Source organism: Cydia amplana, chromosome 6 (genome assembly GCF_948474715.1).
Source record: "Cydia amplana chromosome 6, ilCydAmpl1.1, whole genome shotgun sequence".
Lineage (NCBI taxonomy): Eukaryota > Metazoa > Arthropoda > Insecta > Lepidoptera > Tortricidae > Cydia > Cydia amplana.
In genome coordinates this window covers 5,368,792-5,385,815 of record NC_086074.1, presented here as the reverse complement: position 1 = coordinate 5,385,815, position 17,024 = coordinate 5,368,792, and the positions used below count along the sequence as shown (strand labels likewise).

General features: G+C 39.1%; 3 protein-coding genes across 3 annotated transcripts in view; all 3 read left to right on the top strand.

Annotated features, from left to right (window-relative positions):
- Nucleotides 1-12,790, top strand: part of LOC134648715 (uncharacterized) — a 28,419-nt gene extending 15,629 nt beyond the window's left edge. The window contains exons 7-8 of the mRNA XM_063503223.1: nucleotides 5,117-5,203; nucleotides 9,060-12,790. Of these exons, the coding sequence (XP_063359293.1) occupies nucleotides 5,117-5,203; nucleotides 9,060-9,168 (196 nt within the window). The 3' untranslated portion in view covers nucleotides 9,169-12,790. The remainder of the gene's footprint in view (nucleotides 1-5,116; nucleotides 5,204-9,059) is intronic.
- Nucleotides 12,791-13,575: 785 nt separating this feature from the next.
- Nucleotides 13,576-14,487, top strand: LOC134648703 (SOSS complex subunit C homolog B). The gene is made up of 3 exons (XM_063503213.1): nucleotides 13,576-13,746; nucleotides 13,862-14,025; nucleotides 14,332-14,487. The coding sequence occupies exons 1-3, from the start codon at nucleotides 13,716-13,718 to the stop codon at nucleotides 14,485-14,487; spliced, it is 351 nt and encodes a 116-aa protein (XP_063359283.1). The 5' UTR covers nucleotides 13,576-13,715.
- Nucleotides 14,488-14,492: 5 nt separating this feature from the next.
- LOC134648695 (rRNA N6-adenosine-methyltransferase METTL5) lies at nucleotides 14,493-16,678 on the top strand. Its single transcript, XM_063503204.1, has 4 exons — nucleotides 14,493-14,627; nucleotides 15,152-15,363; nucleotides 15,847-15,987; nucleotides 16,534-16,678. The coding sequence occupies exons 1-4, from the start codon at nucleotides 14,493-14,495 to the stop codon at nucleotides 16,676-16,678; spliced, it is 633 nt and encodes a 210-aa protein (XP_063359274.1).
- The last annotated feature ends 346 nt before the right edge of the window (nucleotides 16,679-17,024 follow it).

The window sequence follows — 17,024 nt, the reverse complement described above, 5'->3', positions numbered from 1 at the left end:
TCCAAAAACGATAAAAGTAAGGGTACCATTCGATTCCTTACATTTCAGCCAAAAAAATATTGTATAGCAACTATATACATAAACGCAATATTTCACCGACAAAAACGCAATTTTCTTGTTTTGTCCATACTACAAGATGGGCTCCCAGAGACCTTGACGTCACGTTCCCTTGTCGTTTTGTATAGGGCGTTTCGGGAGTGAAGTGCGACTGTCGGCCTTTGACTACAATTTCTGACTTTTGTGTTACTTTAATGCAATGGGTCCCATATATAGACATTTGATCCTAAAAACAAACCCGATCGATTGATACCATAAATTAAAATTAGTCATGTAGCCTATTCTGCTGTTCAAATAGCTATTATATTTTGCGCAACTTTACTCGCCTTAGTATTTCTTATCTATGGTGTAACCAGAGAGAAGTTGGGAAAGAATATCACTGTCTGAAATGAAACCATCGTAAGAAACCATTGACGCCCTTACATCTGCATCTGTCGACTTACGACGTATTTTTAGATGGTGATATTATATTTCAACTGTTAACTCTCTGGTATGCATGTCCTGGGATGACATTCATTTATTTCGTGGTTCCATATACCTAAAATAAATTTAACACATGGCTTGTATGTACTTCATATTTCCATAATTTTAATGTCTTTGTTTATTTGAATACAAAAGTAATTCATTACGATGAGATCATACACAGTAAAATTATGTGAAACGTTCAATAAACAAGACCATTAATCAAGTCCCATAAATAACCAAAATTATCAATAATAGACGCCCCGCGGTTGTAATCTTCGTATAGGTACCTACTATATTTCACATAGCGTTGTTTGTAAACATATCAAAGTACAATGGCTTGAGTATGTTAGTCCTGGTCAGTGAAACGCCCCTGCGATGGCGAAATGTACTCCTTTACGTTATCGTGACGAGGCCCGAGGGGTCGCTGGATGTCTCATTATCTTTGCTCAAAGAACACTATATACATATACGGTTTTGTTACCCGGTCTCTAATCGCCTAAAGACAAGTGAATAATAGATTTTTAATCTCATTTCTTCGAGTCGCAAGGAGGATAAATAATCAATATCGGGATAGGTAGCTCAAAACATTCTAGGTAGCTTAGCAAATAGATAGAAGCATTATACCAGTAGATAATGAGTGCACCAAATAGCCGATAGCTACAGAGGTGTAATACCATCAAGATGGACTTCGGGCAGCATTCGGGGACCTTCGATCGCGTTATGGTTCTCAGTCATGACGATACAATGAAAAAGAATCTGGGCTATAACCGCGAAAATCGAAGTTCGTCAATTGCGGGCATTTTTCTCTGTCACTCTAATTACGTCTTAATGAGAGTAAAAGAGAAAGATCCCCACAATTTGCGAAATTCTGTTTTCGCGGTAGGCCCCCGCATACAAAGTCGGTTTCGTTTTAAAGGGGAGAGCTTGAAATGTAGCATGCAAGTTTCAAGTATACTCGTAAGTTTCCGATTTAACCCACAAGAAGGCAGACTCTACAACGAGCATGGGGGTGAACTGTTGCGGATTGACCTGCTATATAGGCACGTGAAGTGTTAATGGCAAGTTTAAGTTTTTTATTTACATAATATACAACACGGTGGTAGAGCCTACAACGTACGCGCTTCCTATAGCGCTACAGAAATACCCAAATGTATTAAAGAACAAAGCAAATTGTTTTAAAACTCAGGGAACTCACATTATAGCGTTGTTGCCAAGTATTAAGTCTTTCTCTTACTTAATAATAAATACCCTTATCTTTCTGGGTTCAACTTGGCAGTCTACGGCGATATTTGGGAGCGGGTAACTTAAATTTAGTTACAGAATTGATTATAAGCAATTAGCGACCCGCCCCGGCTTCGCACGGGTGAACAAATTATACATAAACCTTCCTCTTGAATCACTCTATCTATCTAAAAAAAACCGCATCAAAATCCGTTGCGTAGTTTTAAAGATCTAAGCATAGGTACATACAGACAGACAGCGGGAAGCGACTTTGTTTTATACTATGTAGTGATTAAGCATAGGTGTACTGTCTAGCTTAAATCTTCTCGGGGCAGAGGTGTAGGGTTGGGGCCGGTTTACCTAGCTTTATTTGACGTTCATAGGCGCATTGTAATTATGCCTACTTGAATAAACTATCTTTTATCTTTATCTTAAACGCTATGTTAAGCAGAATAATACCTAATCTATATCGTTTGTACCTCTTCGCATTACGATTTGGCATTTGGCCTCTAAGTTTGTCAACATATACTTTACCCAGGCATACCGTAGCGCAAATATAAGTGATAACTCCGCTCGGACGAATAAAGTTGTTACAGTCGCCATCGGAAATATCGGAGCGGCCAAGGTACTTCAAAATATTAGAACACGCACTTTAACGTCTCGGCAATAGAGGGTTTGTTCAGATATTTGTGAACACCTTGGCTGCGCCGATATACATATCCGATGGCGAGCTGTACAGAAGGACTAGGTCCCCAAGCCAAGTTGGCGCGTCGTTCATGTTACTCAGTACACCGCCGCGGCTCGAGAGTATATAGAGGGTAACAACTACACGCACTTGAATTTACCTGCAGACGTAAGTGAAATACCAGTGCCTGAGATACTAAAATAGCCGGTCTAGGGTCAGGCAACGCCCCTAAGTCTTGCGCGGGCATGCTTTTATAGCTAAGATAAACCGTTATCAGTCACCATACAAGCCATGTTTATCACATGACTCAGGCTCAGTCTCACACTCTCAACCCCACACGATACATATCACCATGAGTTCAAGTTCAGCTCTTGTTTAATGTTAAACAAATTCTCGCTGGTGCTGTATTTTTAATGTACGAATATTTCAACTCTGTAATGACATACTGAAAGTCGGGAGACTGAATTTAGTTGCTTTCTCGTGTTGTGTTCTTATTAGATGTTTTGGAAAGTTCTAGCCGCCTGTAGAGTATATTTACCTATTAGGCATATATAAGTATTTCTAGGTTATTTATTTATTTATGAAAAGTATATTGTAAATTTAGAGAAACATGCGTACTTTTGACGTTTAATATAGAATAGTGAATTATTATTAGCTGTTCGAAGAGGAACAGTCCGAAATATGTATTAGCTACTTATAAAACTTATGGACAAGAACTCAAATAATTTTTTCACCTCAGCAGCTCGAACAAGGGTACTTTGCTACTTAAAAACAGAGAGCAAAATCGCATTTTGCTCACTTAGTGATACAAAATGAGCAAAATGCGATTTTACTCACTCAGTTAGCAAAATGCGATTTTGCTCACTGTTTTTAAGTAGCAAAGTACCCTTGTTCGAGCTGCTGAGGTGAAAACTTAATTGTTGGTATATCTTAAGAAAACATGAGTGAATAGGTAAGTGATGAAGAAGGAATACATTTTTCGGGTTCTCTTATATGTTCTCACTGCTGAGGTGAAAAGTTTTGTGAACTACACGAGATCAAAGTTATTTACATCTCGTGCGCTTTTGAGTCCCTTACTACGCTCAAGATTCTAAATTAGATTCACTCGCTACGCTCGTGAATCTAGTATAGAATCTTTCGCTTGCACGGGACTCAAAATAAGCACTCGAAGAAATATCAAACTTTGATCTCTTGTTGTACAAATAACTATTATTAGGTTAATATGATGAACATACTGAATTTAAGAATAAGAAGTATTTATGCCAAAAGTACTTAGTGGATATCTCGGAATGTAGTGGTCTTTTATTTATACATGTATAATTTTATTTAAGTTTGCCAGCAATGTCCGCTTTCCATAATGTGCCTAAAACGGAGGTTACGACTCCTCAGTCGTAACTGGACTGGAATAGATTTTCACTCTTAATTAATGGAAGCTCGCATTTCACCATTGCGAGTCTAGCAGACGCCGAACGGAGCCCGCTAGGCGGGCATTAGCATCATTATGTGCCTACCTATTATTTACTAATTTGTTGATTTGTACCCATTCTGAGGGGCTACCGCGAAAACCGAATTTCGCAAATTGCGGGCATTTTTCTCTGTCACTCTAATTACGCCTTCATTGGAGTAAAAGATAAAGATCCCGCAATTTGCTAAATTCTGTTTTCGAGGTAGCCCCTATGTTACGGGTTTTCTTGTGCTATCAATGCTTATAGGTACTAACTTAACTGAAACAAGTGCCTACTACATTATTAAATTGTACAATGGAATTTAATCGCGTATCTAAGTTTTAAGATCCACCGAGACCACGGGGACAACGCCGTCCTCGAAACGTTGGAGGTAAATCTTAAAACTTAGATACGCGATTAAGTCCCGTTCGGTTGTATGTACAATTTAATAATGTGTAAAAGTCGTGAAAGTTTAAATCAGCGTGAAGTACCTACTACTTTTTCCACATTTTGCAGTCGTTTAAATCCTATAACCTAACTGTAAATATTTATGGCTTGAAATGGAGAAACAATTTGAATACAATAGATAAAAAAAAGTTTGTCAATGATTGCGTGAGGGGTGAATCAACTTCTCGTCTAGTAACCCAGACGGCCGTACATTGTTGTCTAGCTAGGGGGACAAACGAATTAGAATAAAACGAAACTTCCATGGTGTTTCTCGAATACACATATTATTGTTCTCATTTATTGAAATCGCAATACATTTAGAGAATAATTTATTGCATCGTATGGTTGGTTACTGCCGCCATTCGAAAATGTAAAATATGTCTAATCAATCACGATTGAAAAATTTGTATAAAATGACAAGATGTAGAGTGTGCCTTAAGGGGCTATCAATGCTATCTCATTTACTCCGATACAAATAGACAGTGTTCGCGTTTTACGTATTGACAGCCTACGTGAACTACTACTGATTACACCTTTAGAAAATCTAAATAAAAAAATTTTGGTGTTACTGCAAAAATCATCCCATCGGAGGCAGCATGGTTCCATTTTTATCGCCTGTCACTATGCCTGTCACTTTCGCGCTTACATGCTTGTTAGAACGTGACAGACATGATGATAAGCGATAAAAATGCGACCGTGCTACCACCGCAGCTTGCATTGGTAACCCATGCCCTGCTAGCGCATGCAACACTCGAGACAGTAATACAATTTGAAGTAGGCTGTCGAATTGTTTCAGCGAGTCCACCAACTTCATGCTGACGGCGGCCGCGCGGCCCCCTCCCTGCGAGCTCGATGCGCCCGCCACGCGCGTCTACCCCCACTAGTGAGTACACACGTTTATAGTTTGTAGCTTTCTAATAGACCCCGAAGGCTAATCCTATTGTCTATTGTTAAGAAAAACCGCTCGTGCCACGTGCCACAACCACCTGCATAAAAAATCGGTACTTCGGTTACTGAGTGCCGGCGAGTCGAACGCTACAGAACCAGTCTAAAATGTGTCATCGAGATGCGTAACAAAGGCGCGTTATCGGAGATCGCACCTACACTGGTTTTTTGAGCGTTGGACTAGCCCGCGCTCAGGTGCCAAATAGAATAATTAGGACCCTTTTTTGCAGGTAAGTAGCACGTGCGGTTTTACTGAACAATAGACAATAGGATAAGCCTTCGGGGTCTACTAGAAAGCTACAAACTATACCCCCTTATTCATAAAACTACAAGCCTCAATTTATGTTTTAGCTCATTCTTACAAATACATAAGTCAAATTGACAGAAGAAGACAAACGATTACCCTAAAAGGTAGCTGATTTATTAATAACCCCATTTAACTTTTGTATGCTACTGTAGTACATAGGGGCATGTTGTATAGGCATCCGATGTGTATTCATGTACAGATTATATTACATAGATACTCGATCATATTATATTATACCGGTGTGGCTAAGGACGTAAGGACCTCAAATTTATAAACACACCTCTATTTTGCGTTTTGGATATACGGGTAAGTACCTACATTTTGCTGCGAAAAATGTCGAATGGGATTTATGAAATCCAATCTGAAAAACCATTTGTTGTTTTTTTTTATGGGAAGAGTGCCCCAATGCTGATCTAGTGCCTTATCTTTCCGCAGTTCGACTTACAAACATCTCAAATTTTCTAAAGTTATGCCGAAGTTATACGAAGGATTACACAGATTACTGGAACCAAAAAAAAGCGGCCAAGTGCGAGTCGGACTCGCCCATGAAGGGTTCCGTATTTAGGCGATTTATGACGTATAAAAAAAAAACTACTTACTAGATCTCGTTCAAACCAATTTTCGGTGGAAGTTTACATGGTAATGTACATCATATTTTTTTTTTAGTTTTATCATTCTCTTATTTTAGAAGTTACAGGGGGGGGGACACACATTTTACCACTTTGGAAGTGTCTCTCGCGCAAACTATTCAGTTTAGAAAAAAATGATATTAGAAACCTCAATATCATTTTTGAAGACCTATCCATAGATACCCCACACGTATGGGTTTGATGAAAAAAAAATTTTTCAGTTTCAGTTCGAAGTATGGGGAACCCCAAAAATTTATTGATTTTTTTCTATTTTTGTGTGAAAATCTTAATGCGGTTCACAGAATACATCTACTTACCAAGTTTCAACAGTATAGTTCTTATAGTTTCGGAGAAAAGTGGCTGTGACATACGGACGGACAGACAGACGGACAGACAGACAGACAGACATGACGAATCTATAAGGGTTCCGTTTTTTGCCATTTGGCTACGGAACCCTAAAAAGCGGCCAAGTGCGAGTCGGACTCGCCCATGAAGGGTTCCATAATTTATGACGTATTAAAAAAAAACTACTTACTAGATCTCGTTCAAACCAATTTTCGGTGGAAGTTTGCATGGTAATGTACATCGTATATTTTTTTTAGTTTCATCATTCTCTTATTTTAGAAGTTACAGGGGGGGGGGGGCACATTTTACCACTTTGGAAGTGTCTCTCGCGCAAACTATTCAGTTAAAAAAAATGATATTAGAGACCTCAATATCATTTTTGAAGACCTATTCATAGATACCCAAACGTATGGGTTTGATGAAAAAAAAACATTTTACAATACATATGGGGCTACTTTTCCGCACTAGTGCGTAAAATAGCACTTTTCTTGCGTATGTCGAAACTTTAAAGTGCCATATGTACTGTAAAACGTTAATTCGCAACTCGTGTCGATTTAAAACACTCCCTTCGGTCGTGTTTTAATTTATCGCCACTCGTTTCGATTTTCCTCTTTTTCGCACTTGTATCAAAAATAACTATTATGTTTCAGTTCTAAGTATGGGGAACCCCCAAAGTTTATTGTTTTTTTTTTTCTATTTTTGTGTGAAAATCTTAATGCGGTTCACAGAATACATCTACTTACCAAGTTTCAACAGTATAGTTCTTATAGTTTCGGAATAAAGTGGCTGTGACATACGGACGGACAGACAGACATGACGAATCCATAAGGGTTCCGTTTTTTGCCATTTGGCTACGGAACCCTAAAAAGGAACTAGTACTCGAACTACGCTACGTTTCGTATATAAACGGCAACCCGTATTCGTGATTCGTTGGTGATATACGCGTGGGCTACCGATGCTCAACGCCTGTAAGCATAGAGCGTGAATAGCACTTGGCCTCTATAGCAAATAACTCATCTTATCAGGCCATGGCTGCGCGCCACACACCATCCACGCGTCAATGTACCTAATAAACTTTGATAACATTGCGATAGTCTGATATGTAAATAATTACTAACTTATAATTATAAATATTATAATCTTCGTGCAAAGATTCGTTTCGAAACGAAAGCTTATCTGGATGCTGTTGCGATAGTCCAGTAAAAGTAAATATACATAAAAAAAGACTTATAAACTCCTTGCTAAGTTCCTTTTTAAAACGAAACCTTATATAAATGCTGTCACTTTAACAAGGCCTTTGTTCTGTTTCTATGCTAATGCCTACCGGGTCTGCCGCGGCAGACTGGCGGTGTCACACTATGACGCCTTACGAAACATCAAAAAACGCATTTAACTGATTTGCAAGACCGAAGTGATCCCATAAGTGTTCCGTGAACAAAGTTTTGTACGGAACAATAAAAATTAGAGATTAGAAATCCTTATTTCTTACTCGTTCGATCGTTAGATCTTAATTTCACGGTTATCACACTGATGTAGATCCGCACGTTCCGCAGTGTGAGCGTCTGAGCGAGGCAGCGCTACGCACGTATATATAAATGTCCCGCTCGCACGCCGGAGCAGCGTTCGGCACCGCATCCAATGTACTTTTGAGTACATCGCTCTGCATAACGTAATAGATATATCTTATCAAGTCAAGTTGATTGTGACTTAGGACTATTTTCATTGCTTTAATTCACGTAGATTATGGTTGCGATGGGACCGATATCATCTAATTAACTTACGTCAAACCAAACACAATTAATATAAACTTACTGTGCAAACTCCTTACAATTGTTGCAAGTTAAATCAAAGCTGTGTTTTTTTTACCACGATGATTTGGGGCATTATCTATGAAAAGGGACCTTATTGTCGATGGTGCTTATGCCACACAGCGTCGCGCGGCATTGTGTTTATATCGGAGCATCATTAATAATGGCGTAAGCGCCATTGACAATAAGGTCCCTTTTCATCAGGGATGTAACGGATGTGGTTTTATCGGAACCGAAAGCGGAACCAGATGTTTTAAATTTAGTTTATCGGAACCAGAAACGGAATCGGAACCGAAAACGGAACCGGAACCAGAACCGGAGCCTGACTAGCGTGAGACAGTACCTACTGTCAGTAGGTACACATTACACAACACAACATACGAATAGGTACTTTAAATTCAACAACACGAATAAATCAAAACATCTAATTACTGCAGCACGTGGCAAACGGGGCTATGAGTGAATGACTGGTATAAACCTGTTTGTTTTTGATGTACGCCGCTCATGTCCCGCTGCCGCGCCAAGCATTGACATCCGATATAACATCCGTTTCAAAAGCAACGGAACCGGAACAGAAACGGATGTGTAATACCAAACGGAAGTTCCAACTTAACGGAAACGGAGCTCCGTAACATCCCTGCTTTTCATAGATAACCCCATAGTAATTCCCTATAGTATGTAACATGGTGGATTGTATTGTTTCAGTGAGTCGTCGAAGAGCCCGGGGCTGGGCGAGTGCTCGCGCTCGGGCGCGGCGCCGCCGTGTCCGGCGCCGTGCCCGGAGCCGCCGCGGGAGCCCGACGCGGCGCAGTGATGCCCCGATACCGTTGCATATCAATTTCATAATCTTGTTGTTTTTTACCAAAAATGAGAAATTCTAACGATACTCGTCGCTCGCCTCAGCCGCGACCCGGCCCCGCCCGCTCGGGACAGATGTATTTATTGGGAAGCGCGGAACGGAGAGCGGGCGGGGATATTCATATTTATTTAGGTGATATTTTTCTATTGGCTACTGATAAGATTTTATCTGTCGTTATGTCGCCGGCCGCGCCGGGGTGCATTGTCGTTGTAAGGAGGGTTTGCCCGAAGCTCTAGCAATAATTTATCAGGTTCCTAAGAAGTTTCGTAGTTAGGTTCTATGCACGAATTTTCGCGAACACTGCCGCTTGATATCTAAATTTGTTTCACGGATATTAGTCGTTCGATTGCTTCCTTTGTTTTATATTTAAAGAGTCATTTTTTCATCGTTACGTTAAAATTTGTATATGAGGCATTTAAGTGCTGTACGAGGGACCGTTGCAATTGCAAAGTAAATATATAAAATGGCATAATGTTTAGAACTAACATAGATATATTATAGTCATTTCGTTTTATAGGTGTAAATGATAAAGAATTTATTTTGGAGCGTAAACGGTTTGGATATTGTAAAGTTTTCGGAGAGCTGTGATCGAGACGGATATAAAGCAGTCATATTTTTAAATAAAGTTTAGGAATTACTACGTAATTATTGCCAGGTATACAGCATATTGTATGAGGCGAGGTGTACATAGGACGCGGGGCCGCGTCGCCTCCGCGTGTCGTGTCGGATCCGTGCCGGGACCGTGCCGAAGCCGCGCCGGACACGTGGCGGCGACGCGAGCCTCGCTCTCGCGCACGGTCGTGTTTTTAATATAATCATATCAAAAAAAGCAATAACTATTATTTGATAGAAACGAATTTTTAATTTATAAAATACTGTTTTAACCAAGTTGTTATAAAAGTAGCTAGTAAATTAATTAAAAAGTCTCTTTAAAAGTCCACAGTCGTTTTAGAGTTCTTTTGAACGATGAGTAATGTAATTACGTCTCACGTTTCGAATATCATATCATTTTGTAACGTGTTAGTTTGGGACGTTTCGTGCGAACGCAGTTCGAGTCGCGAGAACGGTAAGTTACAGTTACCACGGTAGACTAGTGTAGTCCGCGCAACTAGTTACACTTACCGACTAGTAGGTATGTTACGAAGCCAATTGAAAGTCTTTATGCTCAATGTTGCCAAATTTTACTTGCCGAACGTCTTGTCTGATATGATGATGATTCGTCAGTCGCCCGCCTTTACGGCACCAGATTTGCTCAATAGTACGGAGTCCTTTGTTACACTTTCATGAGTTAGAAGTTTTGGCCGGAAAAATATCATTAGAAATTTAAATTGAAAGAAAATTTGATAGTAACTTAAATAAGACAAGTTAGATTTTATTAAGAGTATTTGCAAGTATAAATACTTCGTTGCGTATGATCGAGTCGAGATGCAATATGTTTATTTAGTGCCAAATGATAAGTTAACTCGTAGCAATATGTCGTATCTTAATGCTCTTGTGTAATTCGCGTAGTGCGTCGACCTCTGAGGTTTCGAAAGTTTCTTTAACAAGACTATACAGGGAAAGTGTTAGGTATTGTTGGATTAAGGGATGTTGTTGAGATATAATACTCATGCGGCAGGGTGTAAAAATAAACGTACTCTATTACCGATCGGATGCATTCGCTCTCGGCTGCTGATTGACACGATGTGATCGAGCCTCGCTCTAAGCGTTAAGCTCTAAACCTAGTCTAGTTTTGATACTAAAATAATATGAAATAAAATATAATCAATCGCCAAACCTCGAAGGTAAGGCTCCACTCTTTTACAGGGTTAGTTATTGTCTGACGTACGCCCTTCGCTAACATACTCTTATTTTTACACTCTGTTTTAATATTGGTGATGGTGGAGAGCAAGGAACAAGAGAATTTATTTACTCAAATAAGTTTTATTATTTATATTTAAACTAAATTGTAATGAATATACATTTTTTTGCATTTTATTATTGTAATGGCAGCTGTCCATGTAACGTAATCGATCAAAACAGCTGAATCGCGTAGGGTTTCATAAATATATTTTAAAACGATACATCGAACATGACACATTGGGCACAAATATTGTTAAAAATATGCTTGTTTTCTTAAACGCTTCGCTATCTAATAATGGATAATCGAAATCTTTGTTGTAATAATGTTCCTGGTTCTAGTGTCTATAATTGGAGTCACTTTGTGGAACCCTTTTGTTAGATACGTACTCTAAATACGTACGTTGCCAATTTTGTCTAAGTAATAATCATGTGCGCGTGTTGAAGTGACGCGAGAGAACAACATCGAAACCGCCGCGTCGCCCGCGCGTCCTTGACGTGTCGTCAACGTGTCGCCAACGTGGCGCTCGCAGGTCGCGGGTGCGCGGTGTTGTGCCAAAATTAAGTGCTAGTCTTTTAAAACAAATGTTGTTATCAATTTTCAGATTTTATTTAGTCCAGAATATGTTTATTCCTGTGCTGTGAAAGTAATCTTCGATCAAATCAACACTAAATGGTGGTGTAGTAGTGATGCACGATGTAGCTGTTTCGAACAATTTTAGCTAGATTCTTGCCTTTCAAACCTTTAATCTTTTATCGTTTTTATTCGAGTTTACATCTTAGTCTTGTTATAGTATAATTTTATCGAGTCAGCTACATTGTGATCAACTTTTAAGTTTTAATGGATAATGGTTGACTATTGCCGACAGCGAGCGAGCTAGATGGACTTACGCTTGTAGAGGCAAGGGCCTATTCGCGCTGCCGGAGGCAAACTCAACGATGGATCTCAACATACCTATGCCAATGAATACACTAGGTACCTCCTTTATTTTTGAGGCTAACATCATATTCGGCGATTAGGACCTTTAACACCATTGAGCTCACTCGCTGTGGCCATAAGATGATGTGATGATAAAGTGTCATTATAAGTCATTAAATGTATGGAGTGGGCCTTTGGAAAGCCGTGTTGGTTTGTTACTACATTTATAGTAAATATTTACTAAAGTGCACATAATTGTTTAGCTACGAGCTTGTGCAAGTTTATTCCAAATTGTTTATAGATAAATCTTTGATTATTTCCAAATTTTTATATTAATATTTTTGTAATCGTAAAAGACAAAGGCAACTTAAATCCTATTTATGTTGTGCATTTATTCTCAAATGTTATTACGTACCACATACTCGTGACTAATGTATTGTCAGAACAGGAGCGAAGAATATTATACAGTAATTATTCTGTATTGCTAATATTGTGAGTCAATTCTAGTAATGTTAATGTTCCCTTTTGTTTAGAGTTATTTACTATAATAAACAAATTAATTAAGATTGCTCAACCGGACGCAATGCTAACTGCAATTTAGATGTACGAATAATTTTATATTATGTCCTTTTATATTATCATTTATATCTGATATTTTATCAGTTTTATTATTTTGTGAGATATGGCAGCGCATGTTAGTCTATGTTTATTCTTTAAGAGAGGCCAAATGTTGACTTGCTAATGTGAGACTGTTTTGCCAAGAATCAGAAAGTATATTATTACCTACATTGTTTTAAAATAAATGCTTTTATATAAATATGCTTGTCTTGTTCTTTATGATAATCACTCAATACTACATGAGACCAAATGAGGTGCTCGACATGCGATTGCCCAATATGGTGTTACCTGAGTGACCATGGGGGGGCTTTAAATTCAGGGCTCGATTGTAGTCGCTAAACCGAACTACTTTTTATAATGGGACCAACCTCGAAAAAGCCCAATGGTCAGAGACATACTAGGTAGGTATAGTATAGTAGTGACCCTGAGGGCCTACCGCGAACCACGTTCGACGTGTTGCCTCTCTGTCGCACGTGTAAATTCGTACGTAAGTGTGACAGGGAGGCAGCATTTCGAACGTGGTTCGCGGTAGGCCCTCTGTTGTCATGTCGCTATCTGCCTCTTACAAAGTAACTAGTTAATAATCTGTCTGCCTCTCTAGAGCGTGTGGAGGGAGGGGGCTTAGTAAATTCGAGTGTTTTGCAACCCAAGTGTATTCGTGCCTTATTTTTTGGTGGCCGACCACAGATTGCGTACTTTTACAAATTGGTGAATATAATTAAGAAACCTTAAATTGGATTAAATCAGGTTGGCCAACTTCTTATAAAATTAGGTTCGGAGTAGGAATTAAAAAGTGGCAATACTGTAGTGTCGTCCCTTTCAAATCAATCTAAGAAAAACGGGACGACACTACAGTGTTGCCACTTTGTTAATTTCTACTCTTTTTGTCAAACTGTACATAACGCCGGACACGTAATTCTGAACATACCGTAAAAATGAGTTTATTGAACTTTATTGGCTTGTCAAATGTCATTATTGTCATTTCTGAATTCAATAAACTAACCTCACATTCTTACGATTACAACTTTATCGTCTTTATTTATATCTGGTTTGATAAAACTATGTTCTGTAGTTTAATATTTTTTAAGCATTTTATATAATTCTGCTATTTACTAGCTAATATTAGATGGCGTTTCCTCAGCCCAACGCTCAAAGAGGTAACACATATCTTGTTCGCATTTCTAAATGAAAATACCACTATATACTTGTTTATTTTTAAGATGTTGGTGTTTTCTATAAATTCTCAAGTATATAAATCTGTTTGGTCACTAGAACTGACAAATAGGAAGATTTTGGAGGAGTTGCAGTTGAAGAAACAAATGCTTTTGAAGCAAGCTGCCGTGGCACCTCTCACCGCCACGACGATCAGCCTCACGCAACCCAGCCCCGCCGGCTCGCTGCCTATGTGCTCTATCCCTCCAGTATCTGCTACTGCTGTAAGCCAAACTTAATTATTTCCTTTGAAACAGTAAAAAACTAGCTTTGCTTGAATCAGCTAAACTTTTGTGCTGTTATTCAGTTTCAACACTCGGAAGTAAACATTTCACATATACTTAGTGATTTGGTAATTATTCATTTGTTGTTATTCAAAAGAATCGAAAACCTTTTGTTGGTCATACTACAAATATGTAGGAACAAGATTCCATACTAATATAACTGCTTAATATAAGTTATACTAATATGGAAGTCAACTTCATTATGAATGAATGAATGAAATCTTAATGTGTTAAAACTATTTTCAGGGTTTCCCACAACTCCCAGAAGCAAACATAATAAACACAAGCCACCGTGCCGCCTTGCAGCACGCCAACGCCACATCCTGTGGCTTCTTTGTCTCCCAAGACTCTTCATTCGGAAACCAAATCCTACCCGTGCTCCCGAGGTTTGACAGCAAGTGACAGCAATGGCGGCTGTTATGAAGCTTAAGACGCTTCAGGGTCACCTGCAGGACCTGAGTGGGTTTGAGAAGCCGAAAGTACAACTGGAGCAGTATGAGACTCCTCCACACATTGCTGCTGTTGCTCTTTACACAATGCAGGTGTGTACGAAAAACTAAAGTTTAATACCTTTAATACCATTTAATACCTTAAATAGTAGTTGGTTCTTCTTCCTCCAGCCCTTATCCCACATTATGTGGGGTCGTAATTAATTGATAACTTTCCAGACTTATTACATGAATATTATACATATTTTATGTAAAATAATAATTCATATTTTAGATGAAAAAACTTAAAACCCATTTAAGGTAAATTAGTGTTTAAATTCTACTTTGTGACATGTCTGACTGTTGTGACTGAGTAGCTGACTATTGTTTTTATCTGTGAAACTATTATATATCAGCTATGTAGCCTTACAGAAAGACCTAAGTAATAATGTTTACTTACAGTTTGTCCAGTAGTAATAAAATAAAAGCCCATATTTCCACACCATTAAGTGCCATGAACAATGTTTAAAAATCTGTAATACTTAATTTAACAATTTAGTAATGTGAAAAGACCTTAAATATTTGCAGCAGGACCTTAGTTCCGATCTCTGGATTGATCATTTTGAATATTGTTTCAGACACAATATGAAGCCCTAGAAGGCAAGCTAGTGCTGGACGCGGGCTGCGGGCCGGGCGCGCTGACCTTCGGCGCGGCGCTGCTCGGCGCGGCCGTTACCGCCGTCGACGTGGACGCGGACGCCTTGAGCGTGCTACACGAGAATAAAGATGACACTGAGATTGCTAATGTTGATGTGGTGCAGTGTGATTTCCTCGGACCAAGCGTTTGTAGGTTAGTTGTTTTTCGTTTTGTTTAAGTTTATTATCTATCGCTTTTTAGTGAGTATATATTATCATATTATAAACTTAGTTATATATACGAATAGTCCAAACAGCCTACTTCAGTGGCGTAACTAAATAGACCAATTGAGTCTTGTAAGAAAATCATCAAGGGGGAAACAGGGGCTTTGTAAAATCATGGACTCTCGTGGCTCTCGTGCCATAATGGTATTTAACTGGCTTTGCCACCCTACCCTACGAATATAGTTACTTCACTGGTCTATTTAATTTCCTAATCATTTAGATTTTAGGCGCTAGTCTGATTTTAGGCTAAAAAGACATGTTGTACCAAAAAATATTGGACCAGACCGAATTAGGTATTTCCTATTCTAAAAAACTTACTTTCCTACAGCTTCCATTATATGTGAATAGTGTGATAGATCTAGGTACCTTCATTAAAACATCTCACTCATTAGTTTAATAACTTCTATTTCAGATGGAAAAATTATTTTGATACTGTAGTGATGAACCCGCCGTTCGGCACGAAGAACAACGCCGGCGTCGACATACGGTTCCTGCGCACCGGGCTCGAGCTCAGCTGCGATAGTGTCTACTCGCTACACAAGTCTTCTACAAGGTGAGATAAGCGCCTATGCTCACCGCGTTTATAGGAACGTCCGTCGAATTATTAGACTATCAGTACCCCTGCGGGCTCAGCACGGTTCCATTTTTATCGACTATCACTATGCCCGTCACTTTCGCACTTACATACTTGTTAGAACGTGACAGGCATGGTGATAAATGATAAAAATGCGACCGTGCTACTAGAGCTGGTGTAACTTTCATTCGATAGCGTGACGTGACGTACGCGTTTGCGTTAAGTCTCATTTTGTATGGGATATTGAGTTTTCAAAACGTCCCGCTTCGCACGCTGTTCAAAAACCCATACAAAATGACGCGATGCAAACGCGTACGTCAGTCACGTCACGCTATCGAATGAATTTACACTATGGGACTGACCTATAATAAACCTGTGAAATAGATAAACAATAGACTGCAGATAACATGTCAGATAGTTCCTATTCCTAAACCCAGTGGAGTGAGCTATTGGCATTTTTAACGACCAGCAATGAAGAAATCTTCATATCACACGTGTTCTACAATGACCACTTTATGTTACCAGGGCACATATCCAAAAGAAGATCAAAGAGTGGGGTGTAAAGGGTAGCGTGATAGCGGAGCTGCGATACGACCTGCCGGCGACATACAAGTTCCACAAGCAACAGTCGCGCGACATCGCCGTCGATCTATGGCGGGTGCACCACTAGCCACTAGGAGTTTAGGTTAGGTTGGGTGGGTAAAAATATACAGTGTACCATGTATAATAATTGTATTTGCTCAGGAAGTATTCTTATTCTAATATTCTAACTAAAGCCTCCTTAACGCTCGATAGTCCTAATACCCTAATGATTCTGGTTAGAAAAAATAATGCAAAAAGAGGGCCAAAAGTTATTAAAGGGTTAAGAATAAAATATAGGCTTAGAAAGTGACACTTCTCTGTAGAAGTTGGGAAAGTAAAAAATAACAAATGTTTTGCTTGCTTAATTTAAAATTCCATTTTTTCGCTGATTTTCCTATGTCATGTACGGTGGGCATGCGTTGTGGAGCAAAATC